The 19294-nt window shown below is 38.1% G+C and overlaps 1 protein-coding gene and 1 pseudogene across 1 annotated transcript in view; one reads left to right on the forward strand and one right to left on the reverse strand.

Moving 5' to 3' along the window:
* Nucleotides 1-5405, reverse strand: part of LOC109235593 (LETM1 and EF-hand domain-containing protein 1, mitochondrial-like) — a 10641-nt gene extending 5236 nt beyond the window's left edge. The window contains exons 1-9 of the mRNA XM_019401769.1: nt 5194-5405; nt 3778-4384; nt 3357-3669; nt 2922-3068; nt 2705-2793; nt 2506-2598; nt 1457-1583; nt 389-453; nt 48-222 (exon numbers count right to left, since the gene is read on the reverse strand). Coding sequence (XP_019257314.1) covers nt 48-222; nt 389-453; nt 1457-1583; nt 2506-2598; nt 2705-2793; nt 2922-3068; nt 3357-3669; nt 3778-4370 — 1602 coding nt within the window. The 5' untranslated portion in view covers nt 4371-4384; nt 5194-5405. The remainder of the gene's footprint in view (nt 1-47; nt 223-388; nt 454-1456; nt 1584-2505; nt 2599-2704; nt 2794-2921; nt 3069-3356; nt 3670-3777; nt 4385-5193) is intronic.
* Nucleotides 12437-19294, forward strand: part of LOC109236044 — a 40383-nt pseudogene continuing 33525 nt past the window's right edge.

Below are 19294 nucleotides of genomic sequence, written 5' to 3' on the forward strand. Positions count from 1 at the left end.
GGGGGGGGGGAAGACACTGTTCATTTCACAATAAGAATAAAATCAACCTTGATAAGCTCCTCCTGCATTTCAAGAAATTCCAATTTCCTCCTCCTTTCCGATAGCGAATCTTCAGATGGCAGGGAAGTGATGCCCACAGTATCCACAACCTCATCTGGTAGCGAAGACAGTGTAGCTCCAACAGCCTCCTCTGGCTTCAACCTTCCAGAAACAGTGAAAGCTCTGCTCACAGAATGGGAGGAAAAACAGGTCATGTGTGCTCAAAGGTGAACAAACTAAGTAGTTGCAAATTGAATAATCTTCAAGAAAATGTGTAATCTGGGCATGCATATACTAGTTTGCAGGTGCTAAATTTCAGAGAGACAGAGAGAGGGAGAGACTAAGATACCTGGAAAGGATCAGAAGTGAAGAAGGCACTGAATGATTAAGTGACAAATCCAACCAATCACGGAGCTGCACATAAGAACAACAACATTAGAACAAAGTATTGTATGTATTCAATGATTAACTTTTAAGTTCATTTCCCCTAAAGTATGTATATATTCTTTTCTTCAAGTTTTCCTGTAACTGGAAGGAACTAAAGACATTTCTTCTTCTTTTTGTCAATTTCTGCCAGGGGTTAAAAATGAATATGTGGAAGTTATAACATAAACTTCTCCTCTCCTTCGCCCTCATACTTTCTTATAAAACAATGGAAATGGACCTTGGCGTCACCCTTTTACTTCTCCACCTTCCCATCAGCTTTTGTGTCGATGAAGAAATTGGTACAGCTAACTGAGTGCTTCTACAAACTTATTTCTTCAAATCCATTTGAGATCAGAAGGATCATAGCCACTTAATTCCATGTCGTATAATGTCCTTCACATTCAAAGTCAAGATCAAACAGACATTCCCCCATCACTATAAACCAGCTAACTTTAGAACGGAAAAGTGATAGTCCCTTCATCCCTGTTTATTTGGCACTCTTTCCCTTTTGTCTGTGATTGAAACATTTTCATATTTAGAAATTATATTTGAGCCTTACATTCCCATTTTGCCCTGATTGAAATAATCTATGAGAACTGGCATGACTTGATGCAGATCCTGCTGCATAGTAATATAATGTGGTACTAAGAGTACTTTTGATATTTTATTTATATTTGGTTCATGTGTCAAACGCCTTCTTTCTTTCTTAAACTTGTACCTACTCAAATATCCTAAAGATATTGAGACGAGTACTTTTCATTGATAACGAACATTTTCAACAAGAAAATCACTAAAATAATGAAGTCAACATTGAATATCTTAGCAAAGATAGTCCCAAAAACAGATATTGCAAGAGCAACCCAATCCTACATCTGTAATTTAGCTGAAAATGTTGCTGCAATTCGGTAAAAAAACTATTGACAGGATATCCACATAATATCTGAACAAATACTTTTTTATTGATTTTTTTGCAAAAAAGTTGACCAAGAACCTGTTGGCGCATTTCTTCAACGGAAAGTAAACCAAGCATGCCTCGCTCTCTACAATCTTCACGAAGTTCAGCCTCTGAAAGAGACTCCACTCCTTCAGCTTGAATCAATTTGTCATCATTTTTAATCCTATGAAAATGATAGGATCTTAAGTGTCACATATATCTTACTAGATGCAACTGTACGAGAACTAAACTAGTCACTTCGAAAGTAGATAGCATGTCTATGTATGGCATGTTAATGAACATGTATACGTGTTCCTTGAGAAATTGCTCGGCTGTTAAATCTCCAAGAACATGTGTTACTTCACCTTTTTCCCAGGCAACTACTGTTTGTTAGAGAAAATTAATACTGACAGAGACAGACTGGTAAAATTGCAATGTTTGTGCTACTGATTGATGTAGGTTCTTGTTAGAAGAGTAAAGACAGATCTTTCCATCAACAGTGAAACAAAAAGACATTTTGGGGTCTCTTAGGGGTCACAAAGGCAGTGAAATTTTTTGTTTCCCTCAGCAAATAACTAGTCGATCACATTTTTTTTTTCAATAAAATGAATATATTTGCAATTATTTTCTTGCAGAGTCTCTGCAGATTTAAGCTTGTCTGAGCTACATAACTTGTCAATAGCAAAGGAAAAGCACAACTAAACAAACTGTAACCTCTTCCCAGCGAGTGTTCAAAAGTCAAAAGGAACTGAACATACATCCACGTGAAAGATCATTTTCTTATTTCTGTTGACAAATTAAACAGACTGATATGCCAAGTTCCTCTTGCTGATGCAATTTCGAGAAAATGCCTCAAACACCTTACTCAGAGTCCGAACACCATCAGCAAAAGAATTTCATGTCATACTAGAGATTCAGAAAGTAACTCACTACTGAGCAATGTTAGTGAAACTTGTACCTCCACAAACGTCAAGAACAAGTCAAAATATGACCTACTTTCACAAACTGTTATTGACTAAATAGAAACTTACATTCATGAACATATATAAGAGTCCCTAACATACATTTTCTTAAAACAATATCCTACATGGAAAGAAGTGGCATACCTTTGCAATCTCTTCCGAAGCATAAAACGCAAATAAGCATCTGTTCCATAAGGACTTATCCCCATATACTTGCACATACTTACTAATCGAGGCCTGAGAACAGAGAAGATTCAATTCCTTCCATATTCAGAGATTAGATTGTATATCACGTTGACTAGATAGAACTATAAGGTATAGAAGAATTAGTTATAATACCAACCTGCTTATATTATCTAGGGTAAGCTCATCATTGAACAGCTTGGCAAAGCCTAAAATTTCCTCATTCGTGACTCCTGCACCTCTTCTAACCTGCATGAAGTTTCATATTTAGACAAGCAGAATGCTATTGATCTTCATTGGCACTTTTTATTTCCATATTTTTTAGCCTCTGGACGAATGTAGGGGATAGCGATGGTTGTATATCAAGAGTGAGTCACCTTGATCAGAAATTCATCAAGATCTTCAGCTGTTTTCTTTAGTTCTCCACTCCGAGAGTTTTGGACTTCTTTAGCCATCTCCTTGACGGTGTCTTGAAGAAATTTTGCATATTCTATCCTTGCAATCAACCTTCTCTTTAATGCTTCCTATAAATGAAGCATTCCAAGCAAGTAAATTGATGATCTAAAGGAGGATAAACTCTATAGCTTAAGCAAATGCAAAAGTAACAGTCTGAGATTGTTAAAGCCGCTGGAATTTGTTTGAGTGAGCACAAATATTATATAACCAGTACAAATTACGAAACCTAGATTGAGATATCAAGGCCTAGAATTACGTACCAGTATGAATATACGACATCACACGAGTAAAAAAATTATAGACTACTTAGACAATAACATAGATTTTACTTTACACTCAGAAAGAAAATATTTGACCTGTTCTTTCATTTTGTCTTGAAAAGTAGATGGCAACATGTTTGGAAACAGCTTTAAGAATACAGGCAGTAAAAATTCCATGAAGGGGACAATGACGAAAACAGCAAATGGAACCAGCCTGAATATATCAGCTGTAGTCCGTGTGAGCTGTTGCCTCTCTCTTCTAGAAAGACTCTTTCCACTAGCTAGCTTTATCAACAGTCTTGAACTGATCCTCGTATCAGCCCAGAGGAGCTTAGAACCTAGCCAATAATGCTGCAGAGTAGATATAAACTCATGTCTCCAGTGAGCAAGCTTTTTGGCCCAATCTTCCCTGAATAAAGACCACAAAAAAAGAAAAAAAGGAAACATGCACTAAACACTATCAGAGACACTTCTTGTTTAACCAAAAATAAACCTACAGGTTCTAACAAATCCTAACCTACTCATCGAGGCCACCACCCTCAAAGCAGGACCAATGCCCAAAAGTGTCGCCCATACTCTCTGTATAATAGATTTAGCAACCTTCTGAGATTCTTGCAGCCGTTTTGCTTTTGCTTTGGCCTTTGCAGTACTTAGTCCCACAACAGCTCGATCACATTCCTCGGGAGATGCTTCACTTTTCTTTTTGGCAATCAACTCTTCTTCATCATCACTTTCCAAATTAGGTTGCTTTGCTGTTGCTGTAGAAGCACAACGTATAGAGTACGGCGACAACCTCACACCAGCTGAAGAAATAACATCGACTCTTCTATTTACATAGTCAAATACTGTAGCGTTAAAACATTTTGGCTGGAGGAATCCTAAACCCAAAAATCTCGAAAATCCATCGTTTATTGCAGAAACATCGTCACTATCCTTTCTTTGATCTGAACCTTGACATATAGAATTCACAGTTGAGCTAAAACCGCAGGAATCCAAACAATGAGCAGATTGCCCATTCCCCGCCTGAAGAGTTTTAATAGACCGAGCAGAGACATTCAAATAGTCAGAAAGAAGCCTCCTCCTCCTCCATAGAATTGCTCTAGAAGCCATTACTTGCCTCTTCACTAAAAAACAAAAATCATGTTCAGCCAGTGGCATACAAGTTACTCAAAAAAAAACACTCAATATTACACTTAATTATTTCTTCACATCCGTCTAACTAGGCTAGACAGAGTTACTCAATATTTGTGTTGGTGGAAGGACCAGGTAGCTGGTAGATTATTCGAAATGCGTGCAAATTGGCACTGATATCACTATTACACACACATACATTATATATGTGTATGTTTGTGCGTGTGTAAAAATACACCAGCATTAAAACGTCATATCGTATTAATTGACTATTATAAGACAATGTTTTCTCCTTTTATTTCATCTTAATATATACAATGCAAATTTGTGCTAACAATTAGAAAGGAAAAAAAAAAAAGATTGCAAAACTTAAGTAAAGCTAAATTTAAATTATATGGGACACAAGCATCAAAAAACCAAATATACTCAGTTAACCTCCTATTATAAGACAATGATTTCTCCTTTCATTTCTTCTTAACATATACTATGCAAATTTCTGCTGAAATTAAAACTACGTAGAACACCAGCAGTAAAAACTGCAAACACACTCAATTGATCGCCTACTAGTAGATAGTTTCTTTTTTCTTAACATCGCAAATGTCTACTAATATTTAACAAAACACAAAAACTTGCAAAACACGAAAATCTATAAACAAAACTGTTTTTCACAAAATTAATACTACAAGATGAAACGACGATTCGCGAAATTAAAAATAGAAAAATAAAAGAGGAAGAACAAATTTGAAGGATTGTGCTCAGCTGAAAACATTCAAACTAGTGATGAAATAGCTTTGATACTTACAAATTTCGCCTCGGTGATGCGCAGAGAAAATAGTTTTGCTGAGAAATTCACACTGTCAACGTGTATATATATGTATGAGGAATTAAAAATATTATTTGGATTTAATTAAATGTATTTAGAGAGAGAGAGAGAAAAAATGGTGGAGAGAGAAAGCTAAAAAGTTGAAGCTTGGGGTCAGAACATGAAGGTCTCAGGACAAAGGAGGAGCTGAGATTTTGGGGAAAATGGGGGGCTTTAGGAATCGGGTGTAGTGCAGGTACAAATTATTCGATGTACAGCAGCATTATGCACCAGTAGATTTTCTTTTTCTTTTTTGCTTTTTCATCTCGTCCAGTTATATTTTAGCATGTGTTTCTGGAAATAACTTCTTCATCAAGTCTTTTTTTCCTTTATTTTTTTTGACAAACAAAGATAGATATTTATATAAAGTTACTTAATATTGTTCATTACGCCATCCTCAATGGCAGTGGATTAAGGATGTTCATGTTGCCTAGTCTGGCAAGATCACACAAAACATGAGTAGATAGTTTTTAACAAAATAAACATAGCCAGCCTTATCTGCATCTAGTTTATTTAGGATAATAGTAGGTGGCCTATCTACTAGCTGGTGTTCCATGCGCTTTTCTAGAGCTTCCTTAGCCAATCCATGTGCCACTTGATTCCCATCTCTGAAGTTATGGTGAACCGTTGTCTCCTTCAGCCGGCGCATTAAGCACCTGCAATAGTTGGCAGTCATATAATTAGATTCGTTATCATTAACTAATGTTTGAATTACCTACGTTGAGTCTGTTTCAATAATCAGAGAAGTGAAACCCTTTGCTAAAGTTATTTGCAGACCCTCTTTGAGGGCTTCCAGTTCGGACTGGAGGGGTGATGAAGCTGGGCAGTGATGTTGGAAGCCTAGAATCCATTGCCCGTGACAATCCCTGAACGAGCCTCCCAAGCCTGCTAGGTTAAGATTTTTGCTGAAAGCAACATCAATGTTAAGCTTAAGCGAACCCCTGGGAGGTTTATGCCATGCGACCATTATTGCATGTTTCTTAGCTATAGATTGATCTCGTTGGGTTAGTAGTTTATATTCAACAGCCAGCATAATAGTGCATTTGATAGTGACTCTGAAGGAAGTGTTTTTCACATTATTGTTATTGGGGTTCAACCATATATTCCAAATGATAAATGGGAAAAGTTCAGTCCAAGTAACAATATTAGATAGTTTTGGAGGATGAAGGTCTCTTAGCGAAGTTAGCCAATAGGATGAGATGATAACAACATCGCTTTTAAATCCCATTAGTTCCCAGAAACCGTGAACGGCTGAGCATTCAGTAAAGATATGCTCAATTGTTTCTATGCTTGATTTGCACACCGGGCAGGTAGGGTCTATATTGATACCAATATGTTAAAGATAGACACGAGTTGGCAACTTGTTGTGGAGACATTTCCATAGGAAAATTTTTGTTTTATTCGGACAGTTGAGAGCCCAGATCCATGAGAAATATGTGTTTGTAGGATCAGGCCGGTTTAATAGATTGTAGCAACTCCTAGTGGTGAATTTACCATTACTAGTAAGAGCCCAGGCCGCATTGTCTTTGGGGTATAGCTTCGAGTAAATAGATAGAATGATGTTCATTAATGAATCAGGTAGACAAAATGGCAATTTCCCCAGGTCCCACTTGTTATTTACCCAAATGTCCCTAATAGAAAGATTGCTGGCCTCTTTAGAGAGAGGACCTTCTAAAGTTGATCTAAGATTTTGGAAATTAGGGATCCAATTTGAATCCCAGATGTTTAGGTTAGAGTTTGTATTGGGGATCCAGTTAATACCTTTGTAGCAAACTTCCCAACCTTTGACTACACTTTTCCAAACGAAAGAGAAATATTTTAAATTAATGTTGTGCCCATACAAGGAAGAGAGGATAGTGGCCCAAGGGGAGTGATTAAGTTGGATTTATCTATAAGCGAGGTTTGCTAGGTTGACAATATTTTTATCTTTCGCAGCATGGATACCTAGACCTCCTTCATCTTTAGGTGAAGTAACAGTTTTCCAGTTGATAAGATTAATTTTCTTTTTTATATTTGTGGTACCCCATATAAAATTTCTTTGAATCATATCAATGTGTTTGAGAATGTTAGAGGGTAGCAAGTTAAATTGCATAACATGGTTAGGTATACTATTAAGTACAGAGTTAGCTATGGTTGTTCTACCTGCTAAATTTAGGAAATTAGATTTTCATAAGGCTAGTTCCTAGCTATATTGTCGAGTATAAATTGATAGTCGGAGGATTTGGGCTTTTTATTGGTTATTGGGAACCCTAGGTACTTCCCAAAAGACTTACTTATTTTGATACCAAAAAGATTTGCTAGGTAATTTGATGTTGTTGGCGGGCAATATTTTGACACCACAATTTTGGATTTTTGGTAATTTATCTTCTGTCCCGATAAGGAGCAGAAGTTATTAAGGCATGAGAGAATAGTTGTAGGAGAACTTCTTCACATTAAAGTAAGGTCGTCCGCATAGAATAGGTGAGATATGAGGTATTTATTATTATCAAATTTGATGGGGGACCATAAATTGATGTCAACCATGTGAGAAATTTGGGTTAAAAGCATGTCCATACATAGTATAAAAATATATGAAGACAAAGGATCATCCTGTCTTATACCTCTACTAGGATTGAAGTATGTGCTAGTATTTCCATTAACCAGAATGGAGATTCTACTGGTCGTCACACAGTTCATTATGAGTTTTAGGATCTTAGGGGGAAATTTAAAATGGCAAAGAGTTCTGTAAAGAAAAGCCCATTCCAAATGATCGAATACTTTTTCAAGGTCTATTTTTAGGATCATGTTTGATTTAGAGCTTCTGTACTTGTTCATTCTTAAAATAAGCTCTTGGATAACAATAGCGTTATCATTAGCTCTTCTGCCTTTTAGGAAACTGGCTTGGTAGGGACTGATGATCTTAACCAGGTAGGGCTTTAATCTATTCGCTATGATCTTAGTGATCCCTTTATAGATAGTGTTACATAGACCTATAGGGCGAAAGTTTTTAAGGTTGTTGGCATTTGGAATTTTTGGAATGAGGCGCAAGTATGTGTCATTAATCCCAACTGGCAGAAACCCTGATTCAAAAGCTTCATGATAAAGACCGATCACCGATTGGTTAATCAAAATCCAATATTTTTGGAAGTAGAAGGTGTGTAAATCATCGGGGCCAGGAGATTTATTGGGCTTGAAGGAAAAATGGCATCTCTAATTTCATGGCTCAATGGATTATCTAGCAAGGATAGATCAATTAATTTTTGACTGGTAGTATCATTTTTTATATTTTTCCAGTTTGAGATAACATGATTGGTGGTAAAATCTCTTGGAAATAAGATTTGGCGTGGTCTATAATTTTTAAAGGGTCATCTATCCAATTTCCTTCAGAATCTTTGAAGGAGACAATTTATTAATCCGTCTTTTGTTAGTGGCGCTTATATGGAAAAACTTAGAATTGCAATCATCCTCGTTAAGCCAGTTAATTCTGGCTCTAAGTTTCCAGTAATCTTCTTCCATTCTGAGGCAATTGTTAAATTCAATCTTAAGGTTTGCCTCTAGATTAGTCAAGAAAAGACTATGTCCATAAGCCTTAGAATTTTGAATGCCATTAAGCCTTGCTAAAAGTTTATTTTTCATTTTAGAAAGGTTCCCAAACGCGTTAATATTCCATCTGGTAATGGTATTTTTAAAGTTTGTGGCTGCCGTAGTAAAATCATTGTTTTGCCAACTCTTTTTTACAATAGAAGCAAAGTCAGAATGGCCTGTCCAAAATGTTTCTAACCGGAAGGGCTTTGGTAGGAAGTAGTTATTTTTATGGATTAATTCTAGTTTAATGGGGTTATGATCTGAGTGTGTTTTTAGGAAGGTGAATTACGGAAGCTCTAGGAAATAGGTTAATCCATGATTCATTAGTAAATATTTCATCAAGTCTTTCCATTACGCGACTAAAATTTTGTTTCCTATTATTCGACCAAGTATATTTACACCCTTTGAAACCTAAGTCTAGAAGCTCACAGTAGTTAATCTTATTCCAAATTTTAGAGGCACTTTTGCTATTAACAGGATTGCCACCAAGCTTTTCATCGGCTTTTAAAACATCATTAAAATCTCCCCCAATAGCCAAGGACCTTTATAATTATCAAAAATACCACAAATATTATCCCACATTAAGTTTCTAATATTGACATTAGTGCTAGCATATATAGAAGAAAATAGCCAAGAGTGGCGGATGGGAGGTACCTCAATAAGGGCATGGATCTCATTGTTCCTCCTAACAAAGTTATGGACATTGACCATAGTCGTGTCCCATAGCACTGCCAGCCCGCCGGATTGACCCTCAGCTGGGACCTCGATCATATCGGAGAAACCAAACTCATGCATCAGGCTGCCATGACTAGACATTCTAGTTTCTAGGAGAGTGACCATGCATGGTGGTGGGAGTTAATCAAAGCACGAAAATTCCTTTTAAAGTCGTCATTGTTGCCTCCCCTAATGTTCCAAATGATTATTGTTTTAGCAAGATTCATGGATAGAATTTGTGGTTGGTGGTGACCATTCATCTGGCTTCCTACTGGGAATATAGGATTCCACCTTAAGCTCGGCACTAGTATCATTGCATTATTCCCTACTGTGGGATCCTGGGTGGACGAATGTCCATTGTGCATTTGAAGAGTGAATTTGGGCAGGCTAGAATAAGCCTCTTCTCTCGCATCTATTCGAAGAGATAGACCTTGACTTCATATAGGTTTGATGATTCCACCATCGATTCTCCTATTAGATCTACATGTTCTTCCATTTCTCCCCCATTTGGTTTACTGCCTCTTGAGGAATTGGTGGTTGTGGAGCTTGATGCTCCATGTTCCCTACATTCATGGGCATTGGAGGTTGCAGGTTGTGCATTGATGGATTCCATACCATCAGTACTGGGTTTAGAGCAGTTAGCTCTTCAGGTGGGATGAAAGGGAGGTCCAGCCCCATATTTTGAGGCAAGTAGGGGTTCTGATTGAATGGGAGAAGAAGATTCCACTGGGCATGCATGTTTTGAAGTAGGTTGTTGTTCATGCCCGGGGCTAGAGGTTGCATTATGTTGTTGGCCCAAATCCGGTTCATGTAATTGTTCATCGCTAAGTGGAGACCCTCGGCTATTAGTTGAGCAAGAAACTGTGGATTTTGGATTAGGATTATGCTCTCTTGGCCATTGAGGTTGAGTTGGACTGAGACTGCTCTCCCCATTAATCCCAATTCTAGCCAAGACGTTGGGTGGTGATCTTGGGGTAATGGAGGTTGAGCATAGAATAAAGGTAGGTTTTGCATTTGATGGGGAAAGGGAGGGAGATTTTTCATTATGGGAGAGCGTTGATTCCTTAGTACTTGGATTAGTCTGTATCTCCTCCTGGGGCTTAGAGTGATTCTGGGCATTGTGGAGGGGATCAGGAATGTGGTTAAAGGGTTTGAGGGATGAAGAGATGGAATTATTGCTTCAATATGCATGCAATCTGAGAGGAGTAGCGTGCTAGGCTTAATAGGGGATATTGCATGGATTTGTTTGGGCACGTGTCCCAAGGAATGAGACAAATGTGTGTTGCTTAGGTTACTTTTGTCCGGTTGTGATCAAGTATGCGTATTAGATATGGTAATTTGGTGACCGGTTGGCTTAGTAGCTGTATTAGGATCATTATTTTGGTTATTAAGATAGCTAGTGTCAGACTTATCTATAATAGTAGGAGTAATATAATTGTTAGTAATATGGGTTACTGGTTTGTCGTTTTGTGTAATATTAGGTGCATGCATTGGTTTAGTTGTTTGTGGTGGGTTCATGCACACCGGGTTAGCAGAGGTAGAGTTAGTGTAGTGGGTGGTATTGTCTAAAACCGTTTGATGGTTTTCTAAGTTGAACCTAGAAAAACGGTTTTCACTTAACAAGTGGTTTGCATTTTTTAGTTTTCCAGAAATTTGTGGATCATAATTAGATTGAGTATGTTTTGATAACCCACTTACTGAGTTTTTAGGAATATATCTTAATTTTTTGGTGATCATGTACTTACCTGTGGCGGCATTGAATACTTTTACCTCAATACCTGAGTCTTGGTTGGTGATGGATTCTTCCTTGCCTTTCCATGAATTCTTTTTCTTTTTGCTTCTTGAGAAAGGTACTGTTTGCCAATCATCTGTTTGAGTTGTGTTTGAATCACTGCTTTTGGGAGGATGAGATTGGGTGAGCTGTCACACCTCCTTTTTACCTACACCCCGTAAAGGGTATATAAGGGAGTTTTTTTCCAACTTAAAGTGACAATCGAAACGGGATCATTTTATTAAAAATTCAGAGTCGCCACTTGGGATAATTGTATGGTGTCCCAAGTCACCAGTTCAAATCGCGAATCGAGGAAAAGATTGACTCTGTTTTACAATCCGCGAACACAGAAATCCGGGTTAGTAATTCTGTTAACCCGGGAGAAGGTGTTAGGCATTCCCGGATTTCGTAGTTCTAGCACGGTCTCTCAACTGTTATAATTGACCTAATTATCTGATTTTAATACATGTTTAGCCTAGGGTGCAATTTTAACTTTATAACCGCTTTTATTTAAATATTTTTAGGAAGATTCAACGCCATCTAAAATATATCTTGAACCACGTCACATGAATGCACCCGCGGTCCATGACACATTTTATTTAGCGCTGTTGAGATTTGAATTTGGGTCACATAAATGCACACCCGAGTTTAAGGAAGTTAATTCAAAATTACGCGCCTAAAACAACTACGCGTTTTTAACTTTGCGAGGGCCATGAAAATTCGCTAATGGCACACCTCGAATTCTAGAGGATTAAAGACATTAATTAAATGAGGGCCGTGCATTTGAGATTTTGTTTGGCACGACACACCTCGATTTGTTCTAACCAAAAGGTTTCTAAACTAACTCATGAGGGCCATAACTATATCCTACTTAACATGACACACCTCAACCATTAAATGGAACTTATTTATCTAAACATTAAAGAAGCTGGGATTCTACTTATTTTATACTACTGTTAAGCTAAAAATTGATAATCAATGCTAGCAATGAACAACCCACGTTTGATTGTGAAAAGGCCCGGGCTGAAAATTTAATGATCATCCGTTACTGCAGGCCAAGCCACAGTCTTATTTTTGTTTCATTTAATGACCATCCATTACTGCAGGTCAGCATGAGGAGCAACTGGGCTCAACATGAAGCCCAGCTTGGCAATCAGATCGCTGAAGGGAAAAACAATCACAATTGAGCCAAAACTGGTAGCCCAATACACGATTCAGCACAAATGTTTGAAGCAAATTGTGTCATTCAAGAAAATCTGGAGCTGGACAAACACTAATAATCCTTGAATCAACTGCAAAGCACATTTAATGCTAACATAGGTTCTGAGGTGAAGACACAATCCCTAGTTGCAATAACAAACCTCTACACAAATTATTCACCAATTAAAAACAAAACTCAAAGGCCCCCAACTTGTATTAAATTCGTGATTCAACTACAGCATACTTAAAACAGACTGACATCGAAACTTGCCCAAGAAAATTAAATATGAAGAGTTAATCCAAATCTGAACATTTCAAATCAAAAATCAGGCTCAAATCCCACTCGAAAGTCTTATTAAGATTCAATGTTTACATGAGCAAAAGCAGACCTAAATGACAACTTTAAAAACCCTGTAATGTATTTCAAGCGATACATGAGCAAATCTAAGATAAACAGTGGGAAATAAATCTAAATCAAGCTTGCTAGACCAACAACATAAAGGTCCTGAACTTAGAGTTTACCAAAGCTATGAAACATACATTCAAACCAACCAGTCTTAACTAATTAAACTAGCGTTCATAGTCCTTAATTAATACATATTCTATCAAGTCCAAAGCACTCTTAAATCAGCTGTATTCACACAAGGTCCAAATCCAACATTTAAAACCAAATGTGTATCTAGGAATGAAGTATCCAAAACAAACTAGACTAAAAAATGAATAATAACATGGCAGAATCGAACAACAACTACAACAGAGACAATGTTTTTCATTTAATTCCAGCTTGGTCACAGATCTTTACACAAAACTTAATCAGGCTTCATTTCCACCATAGTTTCAAGAGAATACCTGGAAATTGAAAGGAAAAGAAGTGAGGAAGCAATAGACAGCAGCAGAACAGAATCCAGCAAAAGCAATGAAACAGTAAACCCCACAGCAGCTCAAAACCAACTTCTACAACCCCAAAATCAAACCATCTTCACCCAGGTACAGAATTTGAGATTTTCAGAGACTCTAACTAATGGAAAGGATCAGAAAATCAACGTTGAACAGAACTTTTGAGCAATTTTCAACAAAGAAAATGCAGGGAGATCAGTGTTGTTTCTAAAATTTTCAGTCGTTTCAGTTTTCTAGAATTTTATCTCTTATCTCCTCTTGCTAGTGAAGTAAAGATGCCTTTATAGGCAATGTATTAGGGCAGCCTCAAGGGATTCAGTTTTGCATTTTAAAACCTTTTGCAATTTTCGTTTTAGCTTAGATACCCCTAGTTCAGAAATCAAGTTTTCAAATTAACCCCAATCCCAACTTCCTAGAAGCTTCCTTAATCAGTTACATCCAGATTCCCTAAGCTAATTACCCAGATTACCCCTTAAACCCCTGAAAAATTACCCCTCCAGCCAAATATGGGTCAAACTAACCCGACTCAAATTGGTATGGGTCTGTGACCCAAGTTGAATTCCCTCTTGGGCTCTTGGTTTTTCAGAGCCCAATTCAAATCAATCAGAGATTCATAGTTTTAAGCACTGATCAAAATTTCCCAAAAGAAAACCCTGAAACCCTTTCAAATACAATCAAAACAATGAAAAGGGTGAATGATCTAATTAACCTAAGCACATAGCAGGAAATTAACTAGGTGATTAAACAGAAAGACAAAACCAGAAAATTAGCCATGCTATTAACCAAATTTAATGGACTAAAGAAGTCAGAGAACGGGCTTTCGCAAAGAAGAGGAAAAGAAAGAAGAAAAGGAACAATGAACGGAAAACAAATTTGAACTCAGAAGGTTAATCGAATTTTAGCCAGATTATTATAAGAAAGCTAGGCTAAAGAAAAGGGAAGGAGGAGGATAATAAGACAGTGAAAGAAAGAAAATACAAGAGGGGGAAAGGAACTTGCCAAATCAAGACTCGAAACCTATCGGAGACCAATGACCTAACCAAACTAATGTCGATCCCTTGTACTTTGTCAAGAACAACTGAACGACATCAGTTTTGTTGAGTCCAAACTTCAAAGCTCGAAAGAACAGCACTGCATGATCGTGCATGCTACCAGGTTCGATGAAAAATGACTTTTGAACTTTTGGGAGTCGAACTCAGATTTAAGATTCGAAGAGCTTGGGGCGGATTTGAGGGGAAACGGCGATGGATTAGGTATGAGGGGAGGAAGGGGAGTTTGGGGTGTTGATTTGGGGTGGTTTGGAGGTGGCGCCGCCGTCTGGGGCGTTGGAAAATTAGGGCGGCGCTTAGGGTTAGGTCTCTGAAATTAGAGACGATGAAGGAGGTGAGAGGGGTTTGAGAGATGAGACGGGGGGGGGGGGGTGGAAGAATTCGGACAATATTATACTTATCATAACCCAGTTCGGAGCCGTTTGATTGAAGGAAATCAACGGTTGGGGTTGGCTCAACCAAAATGGTGTCGGTTGGTCTTTGGGTGAGATGCAGGCCAGGTACTGGAATGGTTTTGGGCTGGTTTGATTGGGTTTAGCCAAGTAATGGGTGAAATTGATTTGGGCTTGGTTAAAATCAAATTAAAATGGCCTGAAGATCAAGCTTTTCATTTCCTTTTCCCTTTCTTTCAATTTTTCCATGTCAAAATTATTTCCTTTCTTTCCAATTTAAAAATAAAATCCAAATTAATTCTTAAACCAAACTATCCTACCATATTAAATTAATTATCTCTAAATGTTGATTGCCACAACTAATTAAATATCCAAATTAAAGGCAAAACTACCAAAATTCAAAACTAAAATTAAACAGTGTAAAAATAAGTTATTTTTGTGATTTTTCCATTTTTATAAAACAACTAACTTGCTAATTAATCTAAAAATATGAAATTAAATCCTAAATGCAAATGCAACATATTTTTGTATTTTTCATGAATTGAATAAAATAAACGTGCACAGACAAATGCAAACAGTCAACAAAAAATGCTACAAAAATCTACAAGATTGCAAATAATGGAAAAAATTTATTTTCTTGAATCTATAGGAGTAATTCATATAGGGAAAAAATCACGTGCTCACAGCTGCCCCTCTTTGCTCGGAAACATGAAGAGTTTTTATGCAAAGATAAAGTGAGCGGATATGAGCGATTTTTGCCCGTTTGAATACTCCGTGGGAAGCATTTTTGAAAGATTTGACCGCACCCTGCTTTCGAGGTTGTCTACATATCCTTGGCTATAAAGGAATCAGGTCAGTGTAGTTCGGGAAGTTTCGGTAGCTGGGACTACCATGAAGCTGTGATTTCACTATTGCTGCTGCTGCTGCTGCTACTGCTTACTGAAATCCTTATTACTCCATGACAAAATAAAAGAAGCTAGACTAAACTATGATCTATGCATTACAAAAATCCTATCTATATCCTCAAACTTGATATTGTGATTCCTGTTGCCTTGTTGACTTGTATTTTCCAGGTGAAGTTCCTTTGTTGTTGACTTGAATTGTAATCTGAGATGCTTTCCCTTTGTTTTTCAGGCGGGTACCTGATTGATGAACTTTTATCCGTCTTCCTTTGACCGCTATTACCTTTTCTTGGTTCTCCAGGTGAGCTCCTGATTTCCAACACTTGATTGCTGCTCCCCTTCGTTCTTCAGGTGGGTTCCTGATTGCCAATACTTGAATTGTATTCCTTGCCTTCCAGGTGGGCGGCTGATTGCTAAAAATTGGACTGTATTCCCTTGCTTTCCAGGTGGGCGCCTGATTGTTGAAACTTGAGCTGTATTCCTTTGCTTTCCAGGTGGGCGCATGATTGCTATCTTCCTTTACACATTGCTGCTTCTCTTCGTTCTCCAGGTGGGTTCCTGATTACCAATACTTGAATTGCTGCTCCTCGAGACATGAATTGCTTCCTTTTGTTCTTCAGGTGGACTCCTGACTGCCAATATTTAAACTGCTTCTTCTCTTCATTCTCCAGGTGGGCGCCTGATTGATGAAACTTGAACTGTATCCCCTTGCTTTCCAGGTGGGCGCCTGATTGCTGAAACTTGAATTGTATTCCCTTGCTTTCCAGGTGGGTGCTTGATTGCTGAAACTTGAACTGTATTCCCTTGCTTTCCATGTGGCGCCTGATTGCTGAAGCTCAAACTGTATTCCCTTGCTCTTCAGGTGGGCGCCTGATTGCTGAAACTTGAACTGTATTCCCTTGCTTTCCAGGTGGGCGCCTGATTGCTGAAGCTCGAACTGTATTCCCTTGCTCTCCAGGTGGGCGCCTGATTGCTGAAAACTCGAAAATAAATGCCTCTATTTTCCAGGCGGGGCTCCTGATTGCTAAAAATTTGAAAATAAATGCCTCTATTCTCCAGGCGGGGCTCCTGATTGCTAAAAACTTGAAAANGAACTGTATTCCCTTGCTCTCCAGGTGGGCGCCTGATTGCTGAAACTCGAACTGTATTCCCTTGCTCTCTAGGTGGGCGCCTGATTGCTGAAGCTTGAACTGTATTCCCTTGCTTTCCAGNTGTATTCTCTTGCTCTCCAGGTGGGCGCCTGATTGCTGAAGCTTGAATTGTATTCCCTTGCTCTCCAGGTGGGCGCCTTATTGCTGAAACTTGAATTGTATTCCCTTGCTCTCCAGGTGGGCGCCTGATTGCTGAAACTTGAATTGTATTCCCTTGCTCTCCAGGTGGGCACCTGATTGCTGAAGCTCGAACTGCTTTTCATCCTCAAACTCATGTTGTTCTCCCTTGCTTCCAGGTGGGTGCCTGATTTCAACAAAATAGACAAAATAAAGAAAATTTTCTGCCCCAGTTTGGTAGCTGTCTAGTACTTGCTTTTTCCTTGCGGAGGGTTTCTCCGAAACAAATGAAATTTCTGCCCCTGTTTCAAATCAAAGAAAAATCTTGTCAGTTTAAAAATATGGTGGTTGGTTTATGGCCTTGACTTTGAGGGCGATTGCTCCTTCACTTCTCATGATAACTTTGATTTCCACTCGAAGACCTTGCTTGTTTATTGACTAACCACTTTCTCTGTCACCCTTATCATGGAAAATACCTCTGATTCGTTCAAACCCAATACCATTCATCTGTTGCATTGTGTTCTTGCATTGACATCTACTGAACCTTTGTGTTTCTCATGAATCCCAAAGCACGTTAATTGCCGTCCCCTCAGTGCGCATGCTGTTCTTTCCTAACTTAAAACACCGACTTTGGCCTTGAGGTCTATTGCTCCTTCACTTGCCATGATAACTTTGATTTTTTCTTGGAAGACCTTGCTTGTCACTGGTTAACCACTTTCTTTGTCAATCTCATCACAGAAAATACCTTTGATCCGTTCACCTAACACCCTCCATCTGTTGCACTGTTCATGAATTGATATATACTAGACCTTTGTATTTCACATGGATCCCAAAGCATGTTGATTGTTACCAACTCAGTGCGCTTGTTGTTCTTCCCTGGCTTATGACACTTTGATGCGCTAGCCAGATCCCGTTTTGTGCAATTGGAAAGCTGATGGCAAATTTTGAAGTCATTTCTCACTTGTTCTGACCAAACAGACTCAGGAAGAGGAAGTAAACAAGACAAAAGGAACAGAGTAAAGGACAATGGAAAGAGATGATTCCTAACAAGAAAACTACAAAGAAACCTACCAAATGTGGATACCAACTCTAATGACCATGACATGCACCTGTGGCCTATTCTGTCAAGCAAGTCTGATGTTCAACTCTTGTTGTACCTTTTCACCATGAAACTGGGCTTCAATGCTCCGATTGTCCAATCTGATTCACGATCCTTATTCGACTTGTGGTGCTCGAAGGGTTTTAACCATCAAGCCTCTCTCATTTTGTTCTTTTTCTCAACTCACCATCGCCTTATGGTGCCTGTGAAGGTTTTCACCAATAAGACTCTCTCATTTTGTTCTTTTCTTCTTATTTCCTCTGATTCTGCAGATGGCAAGGCATCAACCATGGTTAAAATATCATGTGCTCCTGGCATGGCTGGCTCGGCACTCTCAAAGATTATCTGGGAGGTCTTTTTGGACTGTAATGTGACTTTTGGACGGGGTTAGAAAGAAAGGATATCATAAAGGCTCAAAATAACTAAGACAACATGGTTAATTTTTTTTACAACTTTTGGAATCCATTCTAAAAACTTTGCCCCAATTTCTAAAACAAGGAATTTGATTCTCATTTTTCCTTTTCTTTTGATGGAGTTACTAAGAAAGACCGCCCCACTCTCGACTTCGTGGGATTATGAAATATTTTTTTGGTATGACCGAACCCTAAGGCTGCCTACGTATCTTGTGGTGACAAGAATCAGGTCAAATGTAGTTCACAAGACTACTTTTGTTGTTGCTATTTTTCTTTTTCTTTTCTTTTCCTCTTTTTTTTCTTTTCTTCTTTTTTTTTCTTTTCCCTTTTTATCTCTATTTATAGTTTTCTTTTTCTTTCTTAAACAAGAGCCACCATAAATGTCACACCTCCTTTTTCACTACACCTCCGGAAGAGTATAAGGGATTTTTTCCAATTTAGGTGACAATCGAAACGGGATTATTTATTAAAAAATTCAGAGTCGCCACTTGGGATAATATGGTGTCCCAAGTCACCGGTTTAGAATCCCGAATCAAGAAAAGATTGACTCTGTTTTTCAGCCCGCGAACACAGAAATCCGGGTAAGGAATTCTGTTAACTCGGGAGAAGGTGTTAGGCATTCCCGAGTTCCGTAGTTCTAGCACGGTCGCTCAACTGTTATTATTGGCATATTATCTGATTTTTAAAACACTTTTAAACCTATGTGCATTTTTAACTTTAAACCGCTATATATATATATATATATATATATATATATATATATATATATATA

Source organism: Nicotiana attenuata, chromosome 12, assembly GCF_001879085.1.
Source record: "Nicotiana attenuata strain UT chromosome 12, NIATTr2, whole genome shotgun sequence".
Classification (NCBI taxonomy): domain Eukaryota; kingdom Viridiplantae; phylum Streptophyta; class Magnoliopsida; order Solanales; family Solanaceae; genus Nicotiana; species Nicotiana attenuata.